Source organism: Pagrus pagrus, assembly GCF_965226575.1.
Source record: "Pagrus pagrus genome assembly, chromosome: 1".
Classification (NCBI taxonomy): Eukaryota; Metazoa; Chordata; class Actinopteri; order Spariformes; family Sparidae; genus Pagrus; species Pagrus pagrus.
Genome location: NC_140185.1, coordinates 12,891,578 through 12,919,434, shown reverse-complemented (window position 1 = coordinate 12,919,434; position 27,857 = coordinate 12,891,578). Strand labels below are relative to the sequence as shown.

General features: G+C 39.2%; 2 protein-coding genes and 1 long non-coding RNA gene across 7 annotated transcripts; 1 reads left to right on the top strand and 2 right to left on the bottom strand.

Moving 5' to 3' along the window:
* Window positions 1–1,071: 1,071 nt before the first annotated feature.
* On the bottom strand, window positions 1,072–7,665 carry LOC311250385. 2 transcript variants are annotated; one of them, XR_014621278.1, is made up of 3 exons: window positions 7,556–7,665; window positions 4,320–4,478; window positions 1,072–1,865 (listed from the first exon to the last, which is right to left on the bottom strand). It is a non-coding gene; the product is annotated as an uncharacterized lncRNA (long non-coding RNA). The 2 variants fall into 2 exon arrangements; XR_014621279.1 differs by lacking the exon at window positions 7,556–7,665 and adding an exon at window positions 6,498–6,730.
* Window positions 7,297–20,528, top strand: cpeb1b (cytoplasmic polyadenylation element binding protein 1b). Of its 4 annotated transcripts, none has more exons than XM_084341679.1 (12): window positions 7,297–7,451; window positions 7,674–7,794; window positions 10,072–10,293; window positions 11,681–11,910; window positions 14,092–14,347; window positions 14,468–14,581; window positions 15,407–15,511; window positions 16,213–16,349; window positions 16,745–16,943; window positions 17,607–17,701; window positions 18,007–18,087; window positions 19,083–20,528. In XM_084341679.1, the coding sequence occupies exons 1-12, from the start codon at window positions 7,437–7,439 to the stop codon at window positions 19,191–19,193; spliced, it is 1,686 nt and encodes a 561-aa protein (XP_084197805.1). In that variant the 5' UTR covers window positions 7,297–7,436; the 3' UTR covers window positions 19,194–20,528. The 4 variants fall into 4 exon arrangements, with proteins under 4 accessions (XP_084197805.1, XP_084197804.1, XP_084197803.1 ...); XM_084341678.1 differs by having other exon boundaries at window positions 7,674–7,845; window positions 15,407–15,496; XM_084341677.1 differs by having other exon boundaries at window positions 7,298–7,451; window positions 7,674–7,845.
* A 2,684-nt stretch (window positions 20,529–23,212) lies between these two features.
* Window positions 23,213–27,470, bottom strand: LOC311255290 (small ribosomal subunit protein eS17-like). The gene is made up of 5 exons (XM_084349640.1): window positions 27,382–27,470; window positions 26,030–26,181; window positions 23,994–24,099; window positions 23,692–23,757; window positions 23,213–23,335 (listed from the first exon to the last, which is right to left on the bottom strand). The coding sequence occupies exons 1-5, from the start codon at window positions 27,382–27,384 to the stop codon at window positions 23,258–23,260; spliced, it is 405 nt and encodes a 134-aa protein (XP_084205766.1). The 5' UTR covers window positions 27,385–27,470; the 3' UTR covers window positions 23,213–23,257.
* Between the last annotated feature and the right edge of the window lie 387 nt (window positions 27,471–27,857).

Sequence of the window (27,857 nt, the reverse complement as noted above, 5' to 3'; positions counted from 1 at the left end):
TTGAACTGTTCTGCTGTTGAGCTGCATGTAGAATATTTGTAAGATACTCAAAGGAAAAAAATATAAAAAGATGAAATATAACTTTACACCGTCCTTTAACAGAAGGGAGCTTTTCTAGAAGCAAATGTAAAATGTTATACACTCAGCAGCTAAATTCCTACTTTAAAGGCCAAAATCAGACATTGGGTCCATTTCTAAATCCTTGTCAAATATTCTTTCCATCTCATACAGTAAGTCAGAAATACTTTTTGTAAATTCCGACATGACCATAAGCAATGTGTTAAGGTACCTATTTTTGAGACACAAAGGGAAAAAGTGAGGGGTTAAAGGAATGTCTCCGATTAAAAGATCTGTGTTCTCGTGTCTGTGTGGCATATTTAAATCTTTACATCAGCGTCCAGTGAGTGAAGGTTTGAAGTTGACGCTTTACGCTGAAGGTATTTTTGGTTTGAATTAGAGTTGCATCAGTGAAAGATTTTCATGGAACAATAACCAGCTCAGAAAATATCACAGTATACGATAATACACGATTATTCAGTTACAATGACCCTTAAATGAATGCATTTTTCTTTTGGGTAAACAAAGGCTTTATTATAATTACACAAAATATTATGTCCCAACAGACATGAGACTTGAAATATGTTTTAATGAGTATACATTATACGATATACAATATACGTTGATGAGCAGATGTACACACTAATTGTCAATTGTCCTAACATGGTATACTTTGAAACTGGTGCACTGCTGCAACCCCAGTTTAAATTTAATCGATTTCTTTTTTAACAAATACGTATGATTTTATTTAAATTTTTCTCAAGATACAATGTACACTCACACATCAATAACACAAAGACCAACACTCATACAACTACACACATTTAAACCACACATCAAACAAATAAACTCAACCTAAATATGTCATCTGGACAACGTAAATTAAATATGTTAAATCTAATAACTCATTTTTCTCTATCATGTACCTGCTGTTTTGTTTTTTTTCAACCAACTAAACATCAACTAGGTACAATACATGTACATGAAATGTATTTGATTTCTGTATTTCTAGTTTTTTGACCATTTAATCAAACATCAGGATAGGTGCAAAATGAGATTAGCGCAGAAACAATAATTTGACTGATTTTGAGAAGTTAATAATCAAGTAAAAAAGTCAAACATTTGTTTCTCAAATGTGGTGCTGAGCTGCTTTTCTGCTAAATCTCACTGTAGACTCAGTATATTTTGGTTTAGGATTGTTCCTGAGATGTAAAAACATTTAAACCCTGATCAACAATTTCACTGTTTTTGGACATTTTCTAAACTGAACTCATCCACAGATTATTCAATAACAGAGATGAATCATTAGGACTCTGTGATGCATCAATGGTTGTTGACAAAGTCCAAAAGAGAGCCGATCAATTAAATGTTAAACGAACAACACGGTTCAGAAGAAGCAAATATTTCTCAAGAATCAGCCACTTGCCCTTCATGGAAACACGGGTCAGTTAACATCACTTTCTCACAGAATATTTGGATTGACATGAAATCAATACAGAGTGTGAAGACGGGGATGCTGCGGATTGGAAGGCAGGACATTCGCTTCTCTCCGCTGTTTTCATCTGCAGATACGAGCTGTATGCCAGGATCAGATATAAACCTAAACATGTTCTATCTCTTCTGTTGCTGAGAGGATTTAATACCTTTTTTCTTCTTTTGTGATTGTTTCACAAGAAACATGCACAGTGTGTCATGTTCTGTATAAAACAAAATGTCAGTTTATTTTGTGTATTTATCCTGAAGTCATCCTTCCAGCCTGCAGTGTGTCAGCAGGGATCAACATTTTCCTTCAGGAACCAGAACTGTTTCTACAAAATAAAAGACGTCCCTGTCAAGTAAATCAACAGTATATTTAAGGGTTGGAGGCGACATAAGAATAGTTGTTTTATGTAATAAATACATTACAATGTAATAAAAGCATCCATATTTTATAGACTGCTGAAATGAAAATACACTTATAATAATTGTTTGTCCTTCAGAAAAATGTAGGAGAAAAAACATCTTTCTTTTTGCATTTCTTCTTATATTTCTAACAAATGATTGTCAGATACACATTTTTGTATAATATATGTATAAATGAATGTACATTTACATTGTTTATTCTGTTTCTGTGTAAACAATACACTGAAAACCCTTCAAGTCATGTTTTTGTCACATTTTTAAAGAACTGTGTCTGGGCCACAAGATTTTTAAAATCATGAAGATGCAGCATATAAGAAATAAAGAAAAACGGCCTCTTATGGCAGGAGGCTCCATAAAGGAGGCCTGGAGATTTTAAAGCAGGACTTTGTCGCCCTCTACTGGCCCAACATCCACATAACCAGCTGCAGAGAGCAAGCTGATAATGTGTCTTTTTGTCATCTGTGCTCTCAGAAACATCAGGACTGTCCTTCAGATGAAATATGTATTTTAACATATGCATGGCCTGGGTAGGTATGGAATATCTACTTGTATTTGAATAACAATCTGGTATGTGTTTTCTATAGTTGTGTCATTTGAGTCATTTTATGAAGATCAACATGATTGTTTTATTTTGTTCATGTCTTCTGTTTACATCTGCAAGTTGTTCCTTCGTGTTGCTAGCATGGCTATATGCAGTGTTGTAAAAAGTATAGAAAAGTCAAGTAAAAATACTGTGATCAAATATCACTTCGTTAAAAGTTAATGTCACTCATACGAATAGTACTTGAGTAAAGAATCTGGTATTAAATGTTGCCTACTTAAGTAACAAAAGTAAAAAGTAAAAGTGAATTATATATTTATTTACACATATATATGTACTGTATACTTGGGGTTAACTGATTTTCGGCTTGGCTGATTATCAGAATCAGTTTTTTTTTAATCAGATTGTGATAATAACTTAAATTTAAAAGGGGCGAATGTCGTTTCCAAACTCAGAATTTTAATATTTACAATGTTAGAGGTAATAATATTATATCATATATTATATAATTATATATATAAATATTTACTTTTTCCAATACTGAATAAACAAGCTGTTCTCAGAGAACAGCAAGTACAACATTGTACTTGAGTACAGTATTTGAGTAAATGTACTTAGTTACATTCCATCACTGCTGTATGCTGTTGCTGTACTATTTCTCTGACACTCTGCTGCTTCTTGTTGCTCTGCATGTCTTGTGTTTTGTCTGGAGAATTATTGTTTTGTTGCTGTCTTTACAAAGTCTTGTTACCCTCCTCGTGTAAATCTTATCACTTTATTATTTTTGAAAAAAATCACACTAAAGGACTCCAGTTGAAAATGATCCAGCCGGCTAACGCTGACACATTTACAGAAATGTGATTTATGCGTCCTGTCCTCACTAATAAATGAATGAATATGAAATGAAACATGCATCACAAGTCCTCACACAGCAATACATGACTACATGATGTGTGCAGCCCTGCTCATCCACAAACTTTCTTCTTCTCTATTTATTTTTTCTTATCATTTTTCTCTACTGTGACATTTCTATTCTTCAAGAAGCAACTGTAATGTCTTCTTCTGGGATCCGTAAAGCATTTCTCATTCTGATCTTTTGATATTCTTCTTATTGCAGCTGATATATGTGTATACACCATAGTAACATGTTTGTACTATTTTCCCAGTTTTTCAACCAACACTGCAAACCACCAGTTTAAAGTGGAACCAGCAAAACTTTATCAAACCATATGAAGGGTTAGGGTTTATTTCTAATTTGATATATTTCTATTTGTGTGCTCATGTTCTGTTATTCAATAACTTTCCATCTTATCCTTAAATGATCTTTAATTCAGTTAGATGACAGCTCTTACCTCTGATCACATTCTCATACAGTCTTTCTTATTAAGTGCCAGCTCTACATGAAGTATAAAGGTCATAACAGTCAATTAACTGGATGATTTAAGTCTCCTCACATTTAATCTGCCCTGCTGTTACTGTGTGAGGGGAGAGTATCTACTGTGTGTGATTTCAAACTCAAAACATCCCCATGTTTCTTCAGTCTTGAGGTTAAAATAGGTCTACTAATGTTAACTTCCTTAGAAACCACCTTTATGTTGAGCATTGTTGGAGGAAGCCTGAAATCTAAAATTATCACCACCACAGCTTCACTGTCACAGTCGTGCATGTATGACAATAAAGGACTTAATCCAGACATAGAGCTGGTAAACCGATGAGTCACGAATATGAATGAAAATGTCCACTTTTAAGTTGGTATAAACTTTCGAGATTTGATACAGGAGCTTTCTGTGTCTATTTAGGAAGAGTTTTCTGACGTTACCTTGTTGCAGGTGCACAGTACAATTGGACAGTGTCACCAAGGTTAGAGGAGTCTGAATCCAAACTTGTTCCAGTGGAGCCGGTCAGTGGAGTTGTACTGGGCAGCGACCAGTCAGATCATTATCTTCATTTTACCAGGTTGTCTCATAGATATCAAGATCTGTTGAGCACAGCAGAAGAGATGTGAAGAAAGAGAAGAAGGCACACAATCAAACTCATCAAAAACAATCACAAGCATGTCTGAAAAGCTTCTAAATGAGAGGTTTAGCCAAGTTCAGTATTTGTTAGTGCAGTATTAAGAATTAACCAGTCCTAAGATGTGATCTGATGAGTAGTAGTTTTAAATGAGTAATACAATATACAATACAATATAATATAATATAATATAATATAATATAATATAATGAGCAGCACGAAAGTACAAGAAATATTCTTTTAAGTGAATTATCATTAACGTTCATCCTCAGCCTTGTTTTGCTTTTCCTTTCTGTTGTCTACCTCTTTCTGTTTTATTTTACATATTTGCTGTTGTATTAATCATCACTCAGTTTATTATTGTCTTTTGCTGCCAGTGTTAAAAAAGATACACACAATCAAGTCTTCCAAGTCTTATTACAATGACTATCTCCACAGTCAAGAGTAGGGGTAGAACGATTATTGGCCCTGGCTGATTATCGGGGTTGATATTCAGCATTTTCCGACCATCAGTATCAGTCATTTTTCTGTCAGATCGCTGATATAATTTAATTTGCTGATTGATTTTTTTTTTTCTCTCCCTCTCTTTTTCTTTGGGAAATACAGGGAGGGTAGGGATATGGGTAAAAAAACAAACAAACAAAACTTTACAGTCACTCTGTCACCAATACTGTATCAAGATAGATATTTTTGTTGTCTTTTGTGCTGAATTATTGTGATATAAAAAGAAAATAAATTAAAAAAAGATTGCTGATATAATAAACTAATGTAAAAATGTGCTACTGTGGCTCTGACGTAACATCCTCTCACACAATGTAATTTCTAATAGCTGGTTTCTGTATTGGTCCTGAAAAAGCCATACCACTTGACCCCTAGTCAAGAGAGCATAGTCATAGTGATCAGGAGGTTCTTGCCAAATAAATATTAACTCTCAGTGAGATTTCGGAAATAAATAATTGTTAAAAAACACGCTGTAGGCCAGGGATGAGCCTCCATATGACCCGTATTGAATTAGTGAGATACTACCCTGGTTCAGACCTCTTAACTGAATGGCCACATCTTAGTTTTGTTCAAAGGAATGAAATGAAACGTAATTTTAGTCTGATTATCAAGTTAAGAATGACTGAAGGGAGAAACCTTCTCTTATGGGTGAGATAAGTTGCAAATGGCTTTATATACACTATTATATAGATACATCAACATTAGTTAGGGATATTGGGATAAGGGTGCATATATGCATGTGCATGGATACGCGAAAAAAGTCAAATTAAATGTGTTGCATTATTTTCTGGGGACCAAAAATATTCACAAAACACAAAATAAGAATTCAGATATGTCACAGAATCAACAATCAAGTGAAACACTAAAATACCCCTAACTAATTTTGAGTAGTGTCCTCTAATAGACTATTACAGCAGGCCTATTTAATAGTATCTTATGTGTTAACCCTCTGAGGTCCAGGTTATAATTGGCCATTTTTGACTACTTTTGATTTTACCTTTATATTTCACCTTAAAAACTGTTTACCTTGCCTTGTTTGGTGTCATTTTTTTCAGCACAACCTCACATGTGTCAACTTACAGTTTCAATTTGACATACTCTTATTAAGACACTGGACCTAAAATCACACAAAAATCATAAAAATCCGAGTAGGAATAGTTAGATTTTTTATCTGTGAAAACCACAAACATGTTTAACAAACAACTTTTATAACTTAGAATGCAAATATAAATTGTTGTTTGCTAAATTTGTACATAAGTTTTTGAAATTAGCAAAGTTATATACAACTTTTTACATTAAAATGCAGGCAATGCCTCAGGCGTTTTCTGTACAACTATTTCACAATAAGATGCCACACAAATTATGTCTGCCACTCGAAAAAACAGTTCCTGTCCACCACAAGACAGAGAGGCACATCACAGGCCTGACACTTCATGCTGTCACCACAACAAAAGATGGATCACTTCATGGTCAAAGTCCTCACTCTCTGGATTGGCTCTGTGTCTCCCTCAGCTCCTCCCAGCTCAGAGAAACTGCACTGCCCGCTCCACTTTCAGTAGTCGCCTCATTGTTTTGACACACAAAACAAAAAAAAAAGGCTACACTACACACTAAACTACACACTAAACACATTAACTACACACTAACTATACACTCCAAACACGCTAAATGCCACAAATCTCTCAAATCTCAAAACTGGCTATGGCTAGCTGCTAGATATCGCTGTCTCTTTTGCTGCCATCACTCTGACAACTTTCCCCTGTTCCTCAGCAACCAAATGCCATTTTTTTGATTGGTTGATGTGGTGCCTTTATCCACCAATAGGAAAAATAGGGGTAGCCAAGTTTTTTTTGCTTGCAAGCACTTTCCTAAGAATAGCCTGTTTTTACAGTTTCTTCCTGCACCAAACGTGACGACATTATTCAGGAAAAAGCACTGCGTGAATTATTTATCATAAGTCTGCTTTTACTTGGCCTATCAACAACATTTAAAATTGCCTCTTGCTGCTACGTCATCTTAAATCGGTCATGTGATTTGGACACGCTGGCGCCTCGGTCGACCCCAGAGAGGTTAATACTTTGGGGCATGTCCCAGAATGCATTGTGCGGGATGACTGCAGGAATAAAGTTACAAAATAGAAAATATTAATGATATAATATGATATACATATATGTCTTAATGAATGTAGCTGTTAATGTTATATTTTTTTATTGTTTTTAATATTATAATCTGCTTTGGCACGTGCTTGTAGCTGTGCAGTGTTTCTCTTTGATGTGGAGCACGTGAGCCGCGGTGGTTGGCGGAGCACACGTTCATCACATTGAGACTAATTAACTGCCGACAGACAAACAGCCAAATATGAGCTTTGGTCGCAGGCAGCGGTTGATACTGTGACACTTCTGTTAGGTCGTCAGTTCACATCATGGCTTTTTCCCTGGTGAGTTAAAAACACTTACACTTAATTAAATGACGCGGGCCTCGTCCGTCGTCTGACCTTGTGTGTGCCATCAAACTACCACGTGTGAAAACTTTCATTCCTACCCTGAAACAACTTCACCAGAAGTGGTCTGAGCATCAGTGTCCAGGTCTCCTAGCCTTTAGCTTCGCTCTTAGCATGACTGCAGGTTAACTTCTCCGGTCTTCTTGCTCCCTCCTGCAGAGAAACGATCCCCGCAGGCCGAGCAGCCCGGACGCCGAGTCTGCGGCCCTGTCCACCTGCAGCAACGCGGACATCTTCCGCAGGATGAACACCATCCTGGGCAACGCTCTGGATTTCACCGGTGTGTGCAACACGCCCAACAACTCCAAGGGGAAAGCAGACATGCTGTGTGGTGAGGTGTCGTTTGTGTCTCACTGATGAACAAAGAAAAGGTGTTTAAACGGTTTAGCTACAGGAGACCCCATTTGACCTCTTCAGGCTTCTGCTCTCTGCCATTTTAATGTCAAGTAAACAAAGAAAAGCTCCAAGTCCTCACAGCTTTAGAGCTGAAAATTGATAAGCAAAGTCAAAACCCTCCACTTGACCTCTGAGCAAAAATCAGATTACATTTGTAGTTTAATCATTTGTCGTATAACTCTGCACATTCAGGGCTACATGCTGTCTCAGGTCCAAAAGTTTGGTTTGAAAATGCAGTGAATGAGGTCTTATTGTTGGTCCAAAGGTAATCAGCTTAACTGTTTTGTTCTAAGCAAAACTTTTGATGTGATATAAAATGTCAGAAAACTGACAAAGCTCCCTCAATTTCTCAGAAACCTCTTCAGATTTCTGTTCGGTTGCAAGAGAAGCTGCAGCGCCTCAGATCTCAGGAGCTGAAAACCTGAGATGAGTCAGTCAGATCTCTCCACTTGACCTCTGAGCAGAAATCAATAAAGTGTGTAATTTAATCAAACTTTTCCCAAACTGTTTTCATTTGTTAGAATCAATGTTTTATAAACGCCAGAAAACTGTGAAAAAGCCGGTCTCAATCTCCCAGAAACCCCATTTGACCTCGTCGAATTTCTGCCGTTTCATTTTAATGTTAATTTTAGAAAAACTTGCAAAGCTTGAGCAAGTTTTTTTTTTTTTCCCCCTAAACTAAATTATGGAAGACAACCTCAGTGTCTGAGGTTGGATTCTCCTGCTGCTGTTCAGCGGGTGACATTTGTGTTGTAGCTTTACATTTATACCAGAAAACCATAAAATGACTTGAATGAAAGCTTCAACAATACTTAAAAAATGTCAGGGTTAGAATGAATTTTTTTTTTTTCCAGAGGTGAAGTTGCATCCCCGTCAAAGGAGCTCCTTTTACTTTCTCAGCTGGAGTTTGCAACTGTTAAAACTCCTTCACCTTGTCATTATCATCTGTGTGCCAGCAGCTGATTCATGCTGCATCGCTGGTCTGCAGCATTGCAGCACTTCTTAGTGTTTTTTTTTTAACCTCAAGAGTAAGATTTGCCAAGATTTAAGCTCAGCGCAGCGCCTGTGTCCTTCTCTTGAATTAATTTGCTAAAGGCATGTCCATGGTTGTGACTTGCAGTCTTAATCTAGATAATTATACAGCAAAAAAAATCATAATAGAACGGCTTGATCTGAGCAGCAGTACAACACTTATGTTCTGAGAGTGATACTAAAGTGAATCGTATCTTGACGTTAACTGAGCTGAACTTCTGGTGTGGCCTCTCTGCCCCACCACCCCAGCTTGGTGTTGCTGAATCAGGGCTGTAGTTGGCAGCTGGATGGTTTCCAGGCCTGGAGAGGGAAGGGAGGAGCTGGCGGTGCAAATCGCTCCGTCCTCAACATCTGATCAGTCAGCTGCTTCTGCTACAGCGAGCCTCTGCATGCCTGTTTCTTCACTGTGGGTGTTTGTGTGCAAAATAAACACAAAGTCATGTGTATGATAGTTATTTAAATCCAGGTTTGTTTGTTGAGCCTCAAGCCTGACGCTCTTTTTAGAATAAAGTCTGCTGAGTCATTCACTCCCATCTCCCATGCTGCCTCCCACCATGCCGCTGTAGCTCTGCCCCTCGCCTCCTCCTCCCTCCTGCCTCTGTCAGCTCGCTCAGGAAACGCAGCTAGACAGAGTAAGCAGCAGCAGCAGCAGCAGCAACAGTGGCAGCAGTGGCGGCCGTCTTCTCACCAACTCGGAGGCGTGCTGTGCCTACCAGAGAGGGGAGTACTTCTATCAACAAGCAAATAGCTCCGACAGGAATTTTTCATTACACAGTTGTTAGGCAAGGAAGCAGGGAGGTGGGGGAGAGCTGATGTCATTAGCAGGGGTGTGCGAGTGCATCAGCAGCCATGTCACATGCTGCTAGGTGGGTCAGTGATGCGGACGGAGATGCATGGCAGTTTCACCGAGCACAGAGGCAGCAGGTTAGCTCCCCCGTCAGCCAGGGTAGGGGGAGATGTGATGAGGGAAGTTTCTATTTTTTTATTTGAACATGAAACAGTTTTGTGTGTTGACTCTCTCTGAGCCCTTTTCTATGTAACGCAGACTGAAACAACAGTTCTTTTTTAGCTGACTAACACTTCCTCTCCTCTTTTTCTACATCTCTGAACTGGACCTTGGACCGAAAAGAGTCGGAGCTGGCTGCGGTGGGCAGCAGGAGGATGCTCTTCCCCAACTGTGGCAGCATGCCGGGCTCCCAGGAGATGCCGTCATCCAGGGGCCCACCGGGTGTCACAGACCTGGGCCTGGGCCTCCAGTCCCTCCGGCTGTCCGGGTGGGACAGACCCTGGAGCAGCCAGGAGACAGACATACACACACCCCCCTCCCAGGTTCAGACCAGCTCACCCTCCAGTAAGTACACAATCTTTTATTTACTTGAATTGTTTTATGGGGTCTGGTCTCTTTATATTTTATTCAACATAATGATCCAGAGTGAGTTGTGGTAGTTGTTTTCCGACGTGTTTATTTGCTCTCACCATGACTCCTTTTCATTTCCAACATGTAACATCTGAGGCTGTGTGCTTTGATTCACGTAGCTCTCATTTCTATTGAAATATGTGGTGGTGGCTCAGTCTGTATGTGTGGGAACAGGCTGTAGCGTCACCAGGGAGGATGATGTAGCAGTTTTCCTTTTACTGCGTCTCTAGTAATTCAGTAGGCACAAAAACAGTCTGGTGAAGCTACTTTTCTTTTCCACAAACAGGATGTAAGGTTTCTTTTTTAAATTGTAACTAAGAAGTTCAGTCATTTTCTAAATATTTAAGTGTATAACCTGTTGATCAAACTGATGCCAAGATATTAATATTTTTCAGCCAGAATGCATACATTTGAACAAGGACTAACCGTTCAACTTTGTGATTAACGTGTGTGAATACAGATGTAAACGCTGACAGTTTTGAGACCAGTCTTTGGAGAGGTACCACAAATGACGATGCCCCACTTGTCGTGACCCCATTTGTGAAGCTATAGTTTTACTGTTGCATGTCCAAACCGACCAGGCACAACTTCATTTAGAGCTTTCTAAACTGGGCCCGCAACAAAGTGGGACAGAGCTTTGAATGCGGCCTACAGCTGAATAATCCCCTCAGAGCCTCATGTTCACTGTTACAGGCCACGCACTACATATCTGTCAGTTGCCAGCTGACTCACTTTGTTATCAAAAGGAAGATGCTGGTTAATGGGTAAGGAATTGCTGCTTAGCAGTCACTGGATTTTGTTTGGCGAAGGCGTCATAGGAATTGGCCCGCAGTGTTTGTGCTAAGGGAAAGGCGTGCAGCTTCTGTTACCAGATTGTGTTTCAGATTGGTAGAAGCCAAAAACACTGAATGTAAAATTGAAAATGCTATGACCATCGATTCATCAGGCATGTTGGCTTTGTGTTGGCTGCCAACTTGCACAAAGTGTCTTCTACATGCTAATTTTGGATACGTGAGTTTGCGTTAAAGCCTCTGAGGTCTGCAGATTCAGCACACAAAGCCAATTTTATTCACTTTGCTCATCCAGATTCCCTAAAACAGAGCAAAGAAAGATACACATTTTAGAAAGCAATTCAGCATGACTCCTGACAAATCAATATGGGTCTGTAGATTCAGCACATGCATCCTATTTTCTTCAGTTTGCTCATCCTCTTGCGAATATCAAACAAGCTAAGGGTAAATATCACCATGGCTACATCACTCTGAAATCACTGAGTCATCTCAATGAGACTGTAAATGGTATAATTGTCCTTTCTCTCCAGTGCTAGGTATACTGAACAGTCCCTTCAGTAGCATCCTCGGGAAGCCCCCGGGCTACCTGCCTCCTGAGTCCATGAGCATGACTGCTGACTTCTTGGAGAAGTTCCCCAGCATGGCTCGCATGGCAAACCGTCTGGACTCGAGCTCCTTCTTGGACTCTCGCTCCAGCAGTCCTGAAGACTCGGAGACCAGCGGCTTCAGTTCTGGCTCAGACCATCTCTGTGACATGCTGGTAAGGCCATGATACTTAATCTGCAACTCCTGATTTGTGTTTGATTGTTAGGGGCCAGTCAGGAGGGGAACGTTTGTCTGTCTGACAACCAGGTCACAATGTGCTGACATGTAGATAAACATGAATGATAAAATGGTTGCTCTGGCTTTTTAAATGAGGCTTTTATTAGAGATGGGCCCATATTCCAAACTTTAATATATTTTAGGAAGACATCACTCTTTGGATCTGTTCCCGTTTAATTTGCTGTTTCTGCTGTGATTAATGCAACATTTTCTGTACCAGTTTTCTTGATAAATTTCATGTTGAAGTACTTTTTCAATAGTACTAAAAAAAAAAATACAAAAACTAAATTCGGCATGAGACGATATGAAAATTCATGTCCCGATTATCCTGTCAAACATGATATTATCCCAGTAATTAAAATATTCTTAAAACCTCAATCAAAACTGAAATTGCAACAGTCAGTTTAACCTTACATGTTGTTAAACAACAATTTTTATTGCATCAGATGGGAGACAGCTATTTTTTTTTTTTTGTTGTTGTTGTTGAAAAACAAAATCTTAAATCGGTTATTAATCTTAAGATCCTCCTGCACAATTCAATATTTTTTAGTATGGAATCCGTAGTATTTAAACTCGCCGTATTTAATTCGTTTTTGGGGATGATGCAATGTGCAAGCTATGCCTTCAGCCATGATAACAGGCTTAGGAAATCCAAAATAAAGCAGGAAACCAAAATAGGACTCGCTTTTTCAAGTCATTCCTGTGAGGATATTCACAATAATTCACCACAATCAACTTGAGCATTTATCGCAATCATGATAAAATCTTTTATTGTCCCTATTAATACAGTCATGCCATAATTGGCACTGTTGGTCTGACTTTCGCTTACAGAAATATTGTTCAAAATCTCATTTCCATTTGTTTGTGTTAAGCTGCTGTCAATAAAAATCTCTTCCTTTTACAGAGGTTTCATTTTAAAGTCCTTGAAGCTGTAACCCCTCCCTGTCCTGCTAGACTTTTATTGTGTAATATCTGCAGGAAATCTTGAGTCTCACTGACGGTAGCATGAAATGCAAAATGAAGACAAAGGATTTCAGTTTGAGGGTTGTATAAGTACAGTAGTGTTTGGTGTCCAGGCTCTGACCTTTATTGCTCCTTTTTTAAAGAAAGGTGAAGCTAGACTCGGAGCCTTTAAAATGCTTTACACAGCAGTGATGGTGGCAGCATCAGACACGAGTGTCTGCCTAGCTTTCAGGTGAGCAGTGAGGCAGCAGGCCAGAGTAAACATGACAGACGGCTTCAGTAGATCTCCATGTTTAATACGCAAGTCATGTGAGTGTAACGGCAGATTCAGACTGGCTGCCTGAACCAGCTCACAGGCTGGGCACACTGGATGCCTGTGTACTGCATGGCGGCTGCGTTACTGAGCTGCTGCGTCTCACTCGTGTGTTTGTTCACATAGGCTGCGTTGCAGCTGCATTGCTGCTGCAATAGCTCCTGCATGCCCCATCTGTTTACATGGAGTTTGACTTTGATAATTATCAGTAAATATGACGAGGTGATTTTCCTTTACCCCGCTGAAAGAAGAAAGCTGGGGGGGAGCGAGGGAAAGTGAGTGCACAGGAAAGAAACTGCCCCTCACCTGTTGTATGTATTCACTTCATGTCTAGGACATATTCAGCCATTAAAACTGTAGTGCAATGCTGGTATGATGTCCATATGACTGTCTACAGATCGTTTTCAGGTCGATAACGGTGCACAGTTGCGATAGAAATGGGTGAGACTCCGAATCTCTAGATGACGCGACGCAGCAGCCATGCTTGACATGCGCGTGAGAAGCGTGTCCCATGCATCCAGGGTGAACAATCTAACCTGTTAACCTGGACGCTGAAATGAAAAGCAAGAGGTAACGCCATGCAGCAGCGCTGCACATGCATCCAGTGTGTCCAGCCTGTCAGTCTTTGCTTCAGATACACAGGTTTTATTTACTAATGAAGAGAAACGCAGAGCAGCAGATTGGAAAGTCACAGGACTCGTTTTTTTTTGTTAGAATCGGTGATTTTGAAATGTTTGTTCATGTAACTACTTTGTAAACAAAATTAGTGGAGTTGCCCTTTTAAAATATAATCCGTCTCATGTCTCCAGTAACGTTTAGTTGTTTGGACATGTCTCTCTGCAGTCGACTCTGCGGATTTCCCCTCCCCTGCCTTATCTTGCTTCAAGCATGCAGAAGGATCTACTGCGTCTAGGATCCCGTATGGACCCACAGGACTCCAGCTCTCCTCTGACCCCGCCATCCAGTGCCAGCCCCGCCTCCTCAGTCATCTCCCGCCGCTGGCGTACTGGCTCTCCGTGGCCTGGTGCAGACGTGCTGGACCAGTCGGATGACGCTTTCAGTATTGAGAGGGAGGCCCGCCTGCACAGACAGGCTGCAGGTAAACACTTCAAATCCAACTTAGCCATTTTGTTTGTTTTTACAGGTCAGCTTTAATGGTACACATGAAAGTTGTGGTGCCTTTGAGTTTATATGACCTCTGAATTTCTCTACCCCTCAGCTGTGAATGAGGCCACGTTCACCTGGAGTGGTCAGCTGCCTCCCAGAATCAACAAGGATCCTCTGTACTCCTGCAAGGTCTTTCTTGGTGGCGTTCCCTGGGACATCACAGAAGGTAACTGCGGCTTCACGTTTACTTCCTGATTTTATGGATGTGTATTAGTGTGCAATGAGTGATTTGCTTTAATGGGCTGTGCTTAATTCCATACATCCCAAATTCCTGTTTAGATGTAGCAAGATAAGATAATCCTTTATTGAAAGAGGGAAAAGCTTGCAAGCTACTGCTGACAATGATCCTGATGAAGACCTATGTTCATTTTGCTAAAATAAAGGCATTTTTTAACTTTACAAAAACTATACACTGTAGGCCTTGGATTGTTTTTTGAAGGATTTTTTACAAGACTGAATAAGTGGAGTACACCTGAAGTTTCCAAAGAGCATCTGTATGTGATCACCATAAAGACCCAGCAGAGCTTTTACTGTCTTTCAGTTTTTTTCCTTCTGGGGAAAGTCAACTTAAGCAATGTGGCTTCATATCAGCTAGAATTTCCCCAATAAATGGCCAATAAGAGAGATCCCAATATCGGTCCGATACGTATTGTACATCCCTAAAACTAAAGCGATTTTAACACAAAATAAGCGATTTTGTTCATATTTACATTTATTTAATAGGTAAATTTTTATAAACAAGGCAAAAATCATTTGCTGAATTCATCACAAAGATAAGAGTTAAAGGACTTCTTTTTAACAGGAGAGAACTGTGAAGCCAAAATGGAATAAATTAGGTGTTTATATTTTGAGTATTTTTAAGCTGCTGCCATGTTAACTTTCCAGAACCACACCCATCAAAACTAGAGCCACATTCACTGAAATACTGCCTCCATTTTACTAAAAACATCTGCTAAATGAACAGCTTGTCCGTCTCATTCCTTTATTTCAGCTGGCCTCATCAACACCTTCAGTGGGTACGGCCCTCTGACTGTGGAGTGGCCGGGTAAGGATGGAAAGCACCCTCGCTGTCCTCCCAAAGGTAATGTAGCCAAAGGTAACAACAGGCTGGTAGGCTATTTTTTTTTTATTCTTCAGGGTTTTAGGGTGGCACTGTGGTGAGCACATGGTATGCTGGTGAGTTCGACTGTCGGGCCTCTAGAGCAACTTTGGGTGGTGATACTGGGGCGCAAATGTAGCGGAAGACATGGTGATAGATGCATGGAGAAATCAAAATGACTCTCAATGCATTAGACCTAAAGTGAGTGTCTGTTTGTGGAAGCTTATAACTGTTTTCTGGTTTTCAGAGGTATTTATTCAACTTGCTGGTGTTTTAGGCCGTTAGACTGAACAAATATTGTCAGTCCACTTGTGACTGCTGTTCATGTTTCCTAGTACACGTCTGTGAAAGTAGAAATGTCTTAAACTTTCTGACAGATGGTTGCAGCCCTAGTCAGATAATCCCTGCCTGATCTAATGATTATTTTCATTATAGATAACTGAAGATATATTGGCTTGATCACAAACAAAATTGACTAATCCAAATTGTTTGTAAAAGGCCAGACCAAATTAGTTTTCAACACACTGCAAACTGCCATTTAACATAACGACTCGCTTGTGTTGCTGGCATTTTATAATCGTTATAGTAGCTGCCTGAACATTGTGAAAGTCATTCTGTCAGTCTAAAATCACATCACAATAAATTGGCGCTGGAGGGGGGCTCATTCTTCTGGATCCCAAAGTATTCTATGTTTTTAGGCTATGTCTATCTGGTGTTTGAGAATGACAAGTCTGTGCGGGCATTGCTGCACGCCTGCTCCCAGGACCCGTTTCACCCAGAGGACAACCGAGAGTACTACTTCAAGATGTCAAGCCGCAGAATGAGATGCAAGGATGTGAGTAGAAACTAAAACCTGCACTGCAGTCAAACATTTCAAGTACTGTGAAGCACGACTGTGATGCTTGTACTTTTCACACCACTTTCTACTTCTACTCCACTACATCATTTTACTTTCTCTTCATGAAACATTTCATGGTTCCAGCTTCTCAAATGTGAAGATTTGCAGTTGGTCCTTATTTTGAATTTTGTTAACTTTAAATGTAAGCTTATAAACATTTTTGAACCAGGACTGGAACATAAGATGTCAGATTTGGGAGCTACAGCAGTTGTATATCATTGTCAGATTCTGTATCCTGCATCCTTGTTCTTCAATTCAGTTCTTATAGCAAGTGAAACAAAGTTTGGTATCTTGTCAACTGATTCCTGTGTTTGTCAATTTTTCTGGTACAGGTTCAGGTGATCCCCTGGGTGATCTCTGACAGTAACTACGTGCGTTGCCCTGCCCAGCGTTTGGACCCCAGTAAGACGGTGTTTGTCGGTGCGCTGCATGGCATGCTGAACGCTGAGGCGCTGGCCAGCATCATGAACGACCTGTTTGGAGGCGTCATGTACGCTGGCATTGACACGGACAAGCACAAGTACCCCATAGGTGAGACGGTCAGATTTGGGCTTTTCGTTCTTTTAGTGAAACATGCTGAAGGAAATGTATGTGCATGCAGTTTGTTGACATGTTGTGAAGTATTTGATGTCACTAGATTTAACTTCAGTATACTGTTGGCTACAGCTGTAGGGTTTAACAAAGGGTTACATTTGTATTGGTCACGTGTGTTCAGGATTCATCTTGAATCAAATCATGTGCACTTTGTCTAAGGTCCTAAGTTCATTCATGCAACATTTAATTTTCAGACTCTTGGCAAAACTTAAAAAAAAAAAAATGAAAATTTAGATCAGACCTAGAAAATGGATCCTCAAGAAGAAAATTGCTTCACTTGCCCCTCAGGGCTTCTGTATACTTCAAAATAATAAGGAATACAGAATGAGTCACATTCATAACAATGTAAGACCGTATTCAATCAATTTCAGTGTGGTCGCTGTGATCGGAGTATTCGCTGTACTCGTGGATTCAATTTGTTAATTAAACTTTGACGTGAGGATTTGATCCATAAACAAAATGCAACTATTGAAGGTGCTGACTAAGGAAACAGTCTGGACCATTTGGCCTCTGACATTGCTTTCAAATATCCGTTTATATAAACTTGATGTGCAGATCGTTTGCTTTGCCAAACTAAATTACTGACCTTCTTGTGTACAGGCTCTGGACGTGTCACTTTTAACAATCAGCGCAGTTACCTGAAGGCTGTGTGTGCAGCATTTGTTGAGATCAAAACCCCCAAGTTTACAAAGAAGGTAAGACGATGCTCTGTAATCAGTCTTTGTAATTTCTGTAATCAATAATTAGTATCTCTGCTATTGTGGAGGGAGCCTTTTGAGTGACTGTGATTAAATGTCTAACTGGAAATGATGAATAAGGCTCAAATCTTTGCCTTTAATTAAAAAGAGTGAAAGTCAAACTGCTATTACAAACTGCTTGTAAAGCAAAAATGCTGTTACACTGTTTGTTTGTTTTTGAAAGTCACTGGTGCTTAATCTGCAGGTTCTCACTAAGTGGTGGAAGCTTTTTTTCTCACTGCGGCTTTGCCTTTCCCTTTCAGGTCCAGATTGACCCCTACCTGGAAGACTCGATGTGTCAAGTTTGCCTTCGTCAACCTGGGCCTTTCTTCTGCAGAGACCAGGTCAGTGGAAACTCATTTTTCATTACATCTTTTTGCTGCCTCCTGGAGGGCTTGATGATTGTTAGATGGTAGGTTGTCACATTGTGCTCTGGACAAGATTACCACTGAAAGTGTTGTATGGGCCCCAGTGCGTAAAATGTTTGACCCTCCTTGACGAAGCAAACTTGTCTATGTACAACCACAAATTTTGGATGAAGGATGAAGAATCGCTTCCGTAATATTACCAAAAACACCAGACTTGCATCATCTTGTTGAGATGGTTTGGTTTAGGAGAGATGATTTGTATGGCACTTTAAAATTTGTAATGTAAAATGCTATTTCGTAAGGCATAGAAATGAATCAAAACGATTAAGAGTTCCTCCACCATGCTTTGTGTCTGTGCCGCTTTCTTGTGCAGTGAGGGATGATGGGTTAGAACACATCAGCCTGCGCTCAGTTTCATTTTACCTCCAGAAAAAAGTAGTTAAGATCTTGTAATGAATCTTATTTATTACCTGATCGAGTGACGGTGAAGACTAAGGCTGTCACTGTTCTCCAAATCCACGATTCGACTTTAAGATCATGATTCAAATTTTGATTAACAATTGTCAGTGCTGAGGGGAAAAAAGTTCAGGAATACTTTTGTGTGTAAAATTGAGTGCAGAAAGGTTTTGGCAAAATGTTAGTTTCATTTTGACCACGAGGCTGAAGTGCATCACTACCCAATGTTCTTAATGGGTCTAAAAGCATTCATGTTTTCTTCCTGGGCAGTTTTGATTTGTGTGCACACGAAGCGCAAAATAAGGCTTTAGTTGCAATAAACCAAAATTATTTTATTTATATTTAACCAGAAAGTCCACTTAGATTAAAATGTTTTGAGGGAGACCTGGCCAAGATGGCACACCATTACAGAAATTAAAAATAATTTGAGCTATTGTGCACCTGAACGTGTTTCACCAACATCATGCAAACTGTTGTAAGTTACTGTAGCTCAATCCCTGTCTGTTGACACACAGGCCTGCTTCAAGTACTACTGCCGCTCTTGCTGGCACTGGCAGCACTCCATGGACATCTTGAGCAACCACCGGCCCCTCATGCGCAACCAGAAAAACAGGGACTCCAGCTAGAACGGATGAATCCACACACTCTGAAGGGCCAGAGGAAGAGTCCCTCTCTACGGGACGAGGCTGCCCGCCGAGGAGAGCACGTGTGCCAGACGTCCCTCAGTTCGAGGGCACCATGGCACTCCACCAGGCACTGGGGATATCACTGTAGAAAATGTTCACTTTTGCACTTGCTACATTTTTGCTGTTCACAGTGGCACTATGCACAGTGACCTTGTTGGGAGAAACAAGGGGCCCTTCACACTTATGCATTTTCCCGGACTTGTGGCCAGACAGAAAGATGGGAGTCAGCCTAAGGTTAAGAAGTGGATGAAAATGCCATTTCTTTTTTCTTTTTGTTTACATGTGTTGCATAGTGAAGAGCAATCACGCGAGTCTCATTGCCGTTCATTGGCAAATGCCATACAGTGCCTTTAAATTTTTATTTTTTTCCCCTCCTCCCTCCCCCACCCCCAGTTGGCGTCCGTTTTTCCTGTGCAAGCCAACTGGTGTTTCTTACTTTTGGGAGTTGAATGTTGGGCTTCATTTAACCAGTCGCATTTCAGACATTTTTACGCAGTTTTTTACTAATTTGTACACAAACGGTTTTAAGTCATGACATGAAAATTTTGAACAGAATTCTACCAGGCGGCTGTTTATGGGAGAACCCCCCTTTTATTTTCCTTTTTTTTTCATCATACATTTTTCTGTGGCTATTTTTTTCTTTTTTAATTTGCCCTCCCAAATTTCAACTGAATGGGCACAAATGTTGGAAGTACTACTTTAAACTTTGTTAGTCCAGTTATATTAAATGTGTGTAACAATAGTACTGGATATGCTTCAACTGGCAATCCATCAATTTCTCAAGCAACTGATGGACCCTGTTGAGACCAAATTGAGTGAATGAACAGATTGTACATAGTTTGATTCTTGCACTTTTTAATTTGCACGTTTGGAGAGGTGGCAGTGGTTTTTAATCACTTTTGTACATCAGCAGGGGGACACGCCTATGTTAGAACAGCTGCTTGTTTCCTGTTGAATGTAAGAACTTCCACTTAGCTGATGATAAATTTAATCTATCCAGAGCTTGAGTAGACCCCAGTAAATGATTAAACTGCTTTCTTAATCCCATTTTGCCTTCCTGTTCCAGTTGGACATAAATGCATAATAAGCTGTGTGCCAAAGACAAAAGTGTCTTTTCTTTATCCATTAGGTTTGTCATGCTGAGCTTGTTGTCCCTTTAGCCCAGCTGCTTTTTAGAGTTTTGAAAGTCTACCTCATTGTGGTCTGCCAAGTTTGCTGCTACTTACAGTTGTGGAGTATGTTCAGATTGGGCACAATAAAGGTGTTTAAGCATTACCCGACATGTCTGGACTCTTAATCAATATATCTTGTCTTTTGGAGTTCTCTCAATCATGGTTTTGTTTATCCACACTGAATCATTTGGAAGTGTGTAATGTTTGTAGTCGTATCTGGACGATGATGGTCCATAATCTAATTCACCTGCTAAAAGGAAAATGCTGCCATTTTTTTGTTACAAATTAGGATTACTACACAGCCTGTGTCAGTTTAATGGCCATTGGGTTATTTATAAATTTTGCAATTTCTGTAGGGCTGCAACTGTTAGATTTTTTTCTCTATTAATCTGTCGCTTATTTTGACCTATAAAATGTCAATCAATGTTTCCTAAAGCCAAATATGTCCTCAAATGCCTTTATCACGACACAAGGGTTTCCTGTGATGGCAGTGAAAAACAGAAAATATTCACATTCAAGAAGCTGGAATCAGTTTTGATTACTACTTTAATTACTCAGTTAGGAAATGTTCACTTTTTGGTGAATTTGATAATCCTTCAGTCATTATCTCTTCACCCAATACGATGGAAAGTCGGATGAAATTTTGTAGTCCACAAAACATTTCTTGAGCTTCACAGCAAAAGTGTTATAGCATTTTCTTAAACAACTGAAGTAGCTGGGGACTTAACACCGGGGGAAGCCCCATAGACTGACTCCATACAGCTCGTCCAGCATAATCAAAGTCTCCAGAAGCCCTGAGATCTGAAAGTGATTTTAAAAGATGGTTATTTACACCTTGGTGAGCTTGTGCACCCACTTCAGACGGGGATCACGCTAATTGTTTTAGCTTAACAGCTACAGTTTTTGGCTTAAAGGGTGTAAATTCCCTCTTTGACAGGATAATCTTCTCTAATTTCCATGTGAAATGTTTTGGTTGAGCCCCTCATGCTGAGCCGTTATCAGCCCACAGATGGATCAAATATCTTGACGTTCAGATGATTTTCATGAAATTTTCATGATCTTTGCACAACTGACAGGTTGTTTTAAGACTGAATTCAAACAACATCCACAATAACGTTCAGTATGACAGCTGTCACTCATTTTGTGATCAGTTTAAAACAAGGTCAAACCCACAGAGCAGCAACAATAATGGCGAGTGCTACGTTGTCGTAAGGCACAGCATACAGAGGGAGAAATCACTTGCAATTTGTTTTCTTTTTATGTATTTATGTATATATTTTTATGTAATTGATTGCAACATGCTGCAGTAGCAAAACTTTGGTAAGCTGAGTCAGAGATTGAATAATAACCAGTTACATTTAAAATAAGTTCATAAATCACTACCAGCTTTTACAAAAGGGTCATTCAATGCCAGCTCACCCAAAATCCAGAACTGTTCCCAGTTCATGTCATAACTTTTCTCAAAATAAAATCATGTTGAAACTTCTATTAAATTCATGGGACCTTGTCTCATCCAATTTTCACCGGATTGGCTTTTTTTATTTGCCCCAAACATCCGAGAGACTGTAAAGACACTTGGCAACATGTGTTCATTTAAAAAGGGTGTTGTTGAATGGTTACAGTAATTAAATTGATTACAGGAAGTCTATTTTTTAATTATTTTTTTTAGCCAGTACAAAGAATCTGTCATCTTCAAAAATTCATACTAGTTTTCACTTCCTTGCAACCAGATTTTGGCTTTGTGCTGTGTTGATATAGTTATGTCACATAGAAGTACCCACATTCTGAGTTATTTTGACTGTAGATTTTCCCAAGAAGGATTATTTACATTTTGAAAATCAACTTCTCTTGGATTTTCCAAGTGAGCGTGGCGCCATAATCTCACTATCACATGAAACTGCTAAATGATCAATTATGAACACACTTTTTAAATAACTGTTTTTGTATTGTAATCCATTTTGCAGTAATCTACCCAAACCTGATCAGGTGGGATTATCCCAGATTTTTGACAATGTATAATTATGTGTATTGAGCTGATTGAGGGATTGATATTTTGTCCAGACACACACAACATGACATCACCTACATGCAACAAACCAAACCATTACAAGCTGCAACTTCCAGAACACAGTCGGCATCAGACAGATAGAAAACCTTGAAGTCAACGAAGTACAAATATCTACCGATGAAATAAAACCACTGAATGTAATATCACAGCCTGTCAAGTGTGAAAAATGTGCTAATTTAAAAAATCAGAGAGTAATATAACATCTTTGAATTTCTCCGGTATGAAATGAATATCAACACTTTTACATAAAAAAAACATCCTGTTATTAATTTTATAACTGTAACCATTCAGCAACAACCATTTAAATGAAAACATGTTGCCAACTTTCTTGAGGGTCTCTTGGATGTTCGGCACGTATTTCAGCCCAATCCAGTGAAAATGAGCATTGGTGAGGTTTAAGAAACAAAGACTTGCAATAAAGCTGATTTAGCTCTAAGGGCCAACCTTAAAAAGTATTTGGACTACAGTTATCGGTCCGATGAATTTAAAAGAAGTTTGAACATGATTTTTTTCTTAAAATCCAAATCAATTCAAATCCATGACATGAACTGGGAGGCCCTCGGTGAGTTGGTAAGGAATGACCCATAAGTGAAAGCTGAATTTCCCTGTGGTCTAATTACCTACAGTGTGACACTCTGCAGTGTCGACCTTCAGGCTGCTGAAAACTGTAAAGTGTATGTTCAAGATCCAAAATGTGGATGAAGAAAAGGGGGACAATCCTGAATAATCATTTCTCTTTATTAAGAAGATGACTACACATGATTTTACAGTCCTCGCGGTGTCTTGAAGTTCATTCCAATAGTTGGCTGAGTGACTTGAAGATTGGAAAGGCCACCGAAATCCTGCAAGAAGAAGACAAGGCATTAGTGATTCAGGTAAATAAACAGGAATATTAATCACAGGCAGCGAATCAGACAGGGTTATTTATTTTAATCTGGGAAAGTCTGAAAAGCTACTTTGAGAAAACCTGTTATTAATTACGTTATCTGAATGTAATCCTGATCTCTCTGTAAAGCACCTTGGTCAACATTTGTTTTTAAATGTGCTCAATAAATAATAATTGGTCTTGAATTGGTATTACGAGTCAAAATGTCTGCCCATGAGAAATATCTACAGGTACTTTAATTACTAAGTGGCCAAAGTGAGAATCTTCTGGTTTAGAACAAAACCTCAGAAGCAGAATATGTTTTACACTCACCAGCATCTTGAGCATTTCCTTAGTGTCTGGATCCACCTCGATGAGCTCCTGGTCCAGAGCAGAAATCTGAAGGAAGAGATAAACAAACAACAAATCAGCTGTCTGATCTGGGTCTTTTTTCTTTTAAAGCTTGAAAGCAAGTTAAAAAGGTGTTTTGTCTCTTTTTTTGTAGCTTTACAACACAATTTATCAAACCTGGGGAACCTGAGGCAGCAAAAGTCATTGCCAAACCAAACAACCAAAGCACTGATTAAAACAGCAAGATGTATTTGAGTTTCCAAGACAGAAGAGTGCTAACAGACCTCTGGGACGTAGTTGTCTCTCCTCTCTCTCTCCTCCTCCTGCAGCTTGATGGAGATTCCTCTGACTGGACCGCGCTGGATACGTTTCATCAGATGTGTCACATACCTGAGACATAAACAGGAACAGACGTTTATTACCAGTAACAGAAACAAGTCCACAGCAAAACACTATACATTTATAGTATTAGTTTATTGACACTTGATGTATGACAATTTGATTTACTGTAGCAAGTAAAAATATCAGATACAAGCTGGTTACACATTACTGACTGCAAAATGCCAATTTTCCTCAGAAATATGTAAATAACTAATTGATTTTATTATTTTTATCAGCATTTTTAGATTACTTTGGTAACTTGTGATGGACATTCAGCAACATTTCTGTCATTCTGTCCAGTGCAGGGCTCCAGACTATTTTTTTTCACACTGGTTGCACTGGTGCACCTTTTCATTTAAGTGCACCCAATAACACAGTTTGACTTTGTTAACACATTATGAACATGATTGTAAACGAGAAAAATTATGTATTTCTTCATTTAAATGACATGCAATTTGATAATCAACCAATGAAAATGTTTAGTTGTACTATACAGCCCTGTAAAAAATTTAAAAAATCTACTTACTCATGAGCTTGTCTTCATAACTACATTATTGACTTATCGATGTCCTTTATAATTTTTGCTAACCTCAATATTGCCTGTTTTGTTTACAAGGAGGGCGTTCCTCCATTATAAGGCTTCAGAGCATTATTATTATTTAGGTTGTGTGGTTTTGTTGGATTCATGTTGGATATTTTAATACTCTTCCAATTTCCAGTCTGAATATTAAGAATTAAAAGTTAATTGTGTGTACTTGCATTATTATGCTATTATTATATCAGCAGCATAAAATGGTCTTAAAATGACTAATATGGTTTGTGTGAATTATTTCTGGGGCCATCGTCCCATATAGAGTAGTTAGTGTGAGCGATCTAAATATTTAGCAATACTGAAAACACTTTAGTTGCATTTGGAATTTTCAATTAGTAACCACAAATAAACTGTTAAATATGGCCGAGGACCCATCAAGTTTATTCTACATTTCGCAGCATCAGTGTAGAGCAAAGAAAATCAATCAACTCCGTAACAACGATCACTTTGTGGTGTGCCACAATCTGAGTGCACAAAAAAAAAGAAAAAGAAAATCCAGCTTAACTGAACTCGGTGTACTATGTCTGCTGAGCATTCACACGACTGACCTCCAGCTGTCCAGACAGAGCACAGTGAGGTGATGAAGTGTGCTCCACACAGAAGGTGGGAGCAAACGGAAGGAACACTTTAATCAGAACACATAAATAACTGCAGTATAACAAGAAGAAAGCACCTGTTTCTTCAACAAAAGCACCAATTAAATTCTCAGCATAAGTCCTCCATTCTAAGAATAACCTCATTAAAGTGGGTAAAATGTTTAATTTAGAAGAACAGCTGCAGGACATTACATCCGTCTGGTCTCCGAGGGAGTATACTGCCTGCTGACTCACTCACTTGCACTCTCACTTCAAACATCAACATTACATTCAGAGACTTCATTTTGACGTCAAGCCTGAAGGCTCAAAAGCTACAGCGAAAACAACTGTCTCATTTTGACAGCTACAGATATTTTACTTTAATCCTCAGAACACAGTTAACACAGCTACTTTACTGCTCATCTTTTGATTATTAACAACACCACACGCCTAACAGCTTTTAAAAAATGAGCACAAGCATCACTAACAAGGCAGGTTGATAAATGTACTCCAAAATGACAGATACTCCATCATGCTACACTGACTCCTCTGTCTCAAGAGCCCGTTTTATCCTGCTGCAGCAGAAACACTTTCAGGTCACCATCAAATCTGAGGTGAACTTAAAAAGGTGAACCAGCCTGGCACAAACACACACTATCGCTTGATCTGGACAAATCAATTAAACTGATTAGACCATCTGAACAGGCCAACAGCAGCTAGCTGGAGTGCATGTTTCTGCAGCACACTCAGAATAGCAGCCAGTTCTACTTACCCTGCAATTTTGTTGCGCAGAGGCTTGCTGGGGATAATGGCGATCTCCTCGCACACCCTCTTGTTGGTGTGGAAGTCATTACCCAGACGGGTGTAGTACTTCTCGATGATGACCCTGGCGGCCTTTTTGACGGTCTTGGTCCTGACTCGCCCCTGAAGAGCAACCAAACAGAGAAGCAGTTGAAAAGCATGGCAGTAAAACTAATAACAAGGGAAATCACACGGAGTAGTTGATGTATTAAAGTGGATTGCATTTTTGGTGGTCAAGTTGAAAATATTCTCAGCTGAGATAGTATTTGACAAATCATTCAGCAAACATCTGTCACTAATTCATTGTTTAATGTGTCAAAGGACAGAAAAACAATCACCAAAACACCTCTAGGCAGAGATATGATGACTTAAAGAGGGGGAATTTGCCACAATAGTACAAATCACAATGTTTGGTTACAATAACATCCAGGTAGAAAGCCCCTGCATCGAGCATTACCTTACATACAACTTAACTGCCTTTGTGCATGATCTTATTACAAAGTACTATAAATCAACAGCCATTTTATTCAAGCGGCACATTTCCACTTGTTCCTACCGAAACCTGCAAATCTCCTCATACTGTTCTTTACACATAAAACCACTGCAATTACACTGCAGAGGACATTTTACAACTCAGGACACCTGCAGGTTTCCTCAACTCACATCCAAGAGTTTTAAATCTACTTAATGGTGAACTAGAGAGCAGATTAAGAGCAATTTAATCAAAGTAAAAGAGAACCACTACTTTTTAAAAAGGAACTGATCAGTACATCATAACACCAATATGACCCCATTTAAGCCCTCTGTCAATGACATAAGCTAAAAATGTTGCTTAAAACGAATTCAGTCTATTAGTTTTGACCTGATTAGTATAAAATCTTGAAATAACTGTAGGATTTGTTCGGGTCTTCTAAGGTGAGACCCCTGTTATCATATCAAACATCAGCCCTGGTCAGTTATGACCCCTTTTCTCTGTAATTAAAGGCAACAAAGTCAAGTGACATATATAAAGCATAAAATTACATAAACCGATGCAAACCAGCGCTATTACTTTATCAGTGAAAGTATTACTACATGTGTACCGGTGACATTCAGGCAGTGTTTTTAACCGCTTGGTGGCCGGTTAGCTAGCACCACAGGAACATCTAGCCTGTGTTTACATTTATTTAACTCCATAAATGTGCATCAAAATCCCGCGTTTACAAATCGTTGTGCCATTTGTGTGCAGACTGAGGTTTGTAACCGCTTGGTGGCCTGACAAACAGTGAGGATTGAACAGGATTGTGAGGACCGATGAGGTGAAGTGATCTGTTCTGTACCCACCATGTTGACTCGGACCGGTGGAAGAGAGGCACCGGATGTTCATACAGGAAGTTTATAGTTGACAGCCGCCGCCGTCACAGCGCCGCGGCCCACAGCGACCACTAGCGGCGAGAGGTGAGAAGTGCAGGTAGGACAGGAAGCAAGTCATGCAGTAATTGTATTTTTTTATGTTTTATGTTATTGAGGTTTAAAAGATAAATATTTAAATTACAATATATGTATATCTGTTATATTATATTATGTTATTGGTTTTTTTTTTGTTATATATATTTTTGTTTTCTAAATCTTTTTTCTTTTGTTATGTTTTGGCCTTGTAATCTTAACAATCTGATGATTTGTTGTTTCTTAATGCATGTAGTTGCCATGTCACAAGAATTTCTACTCACAATCTCCCCTGTGTTACACTTTGCATTCGACAAATAAAACACTTCTTTGTTATTGTAATTTTGACTTTTTTTTTATAAAATAAAATTTAA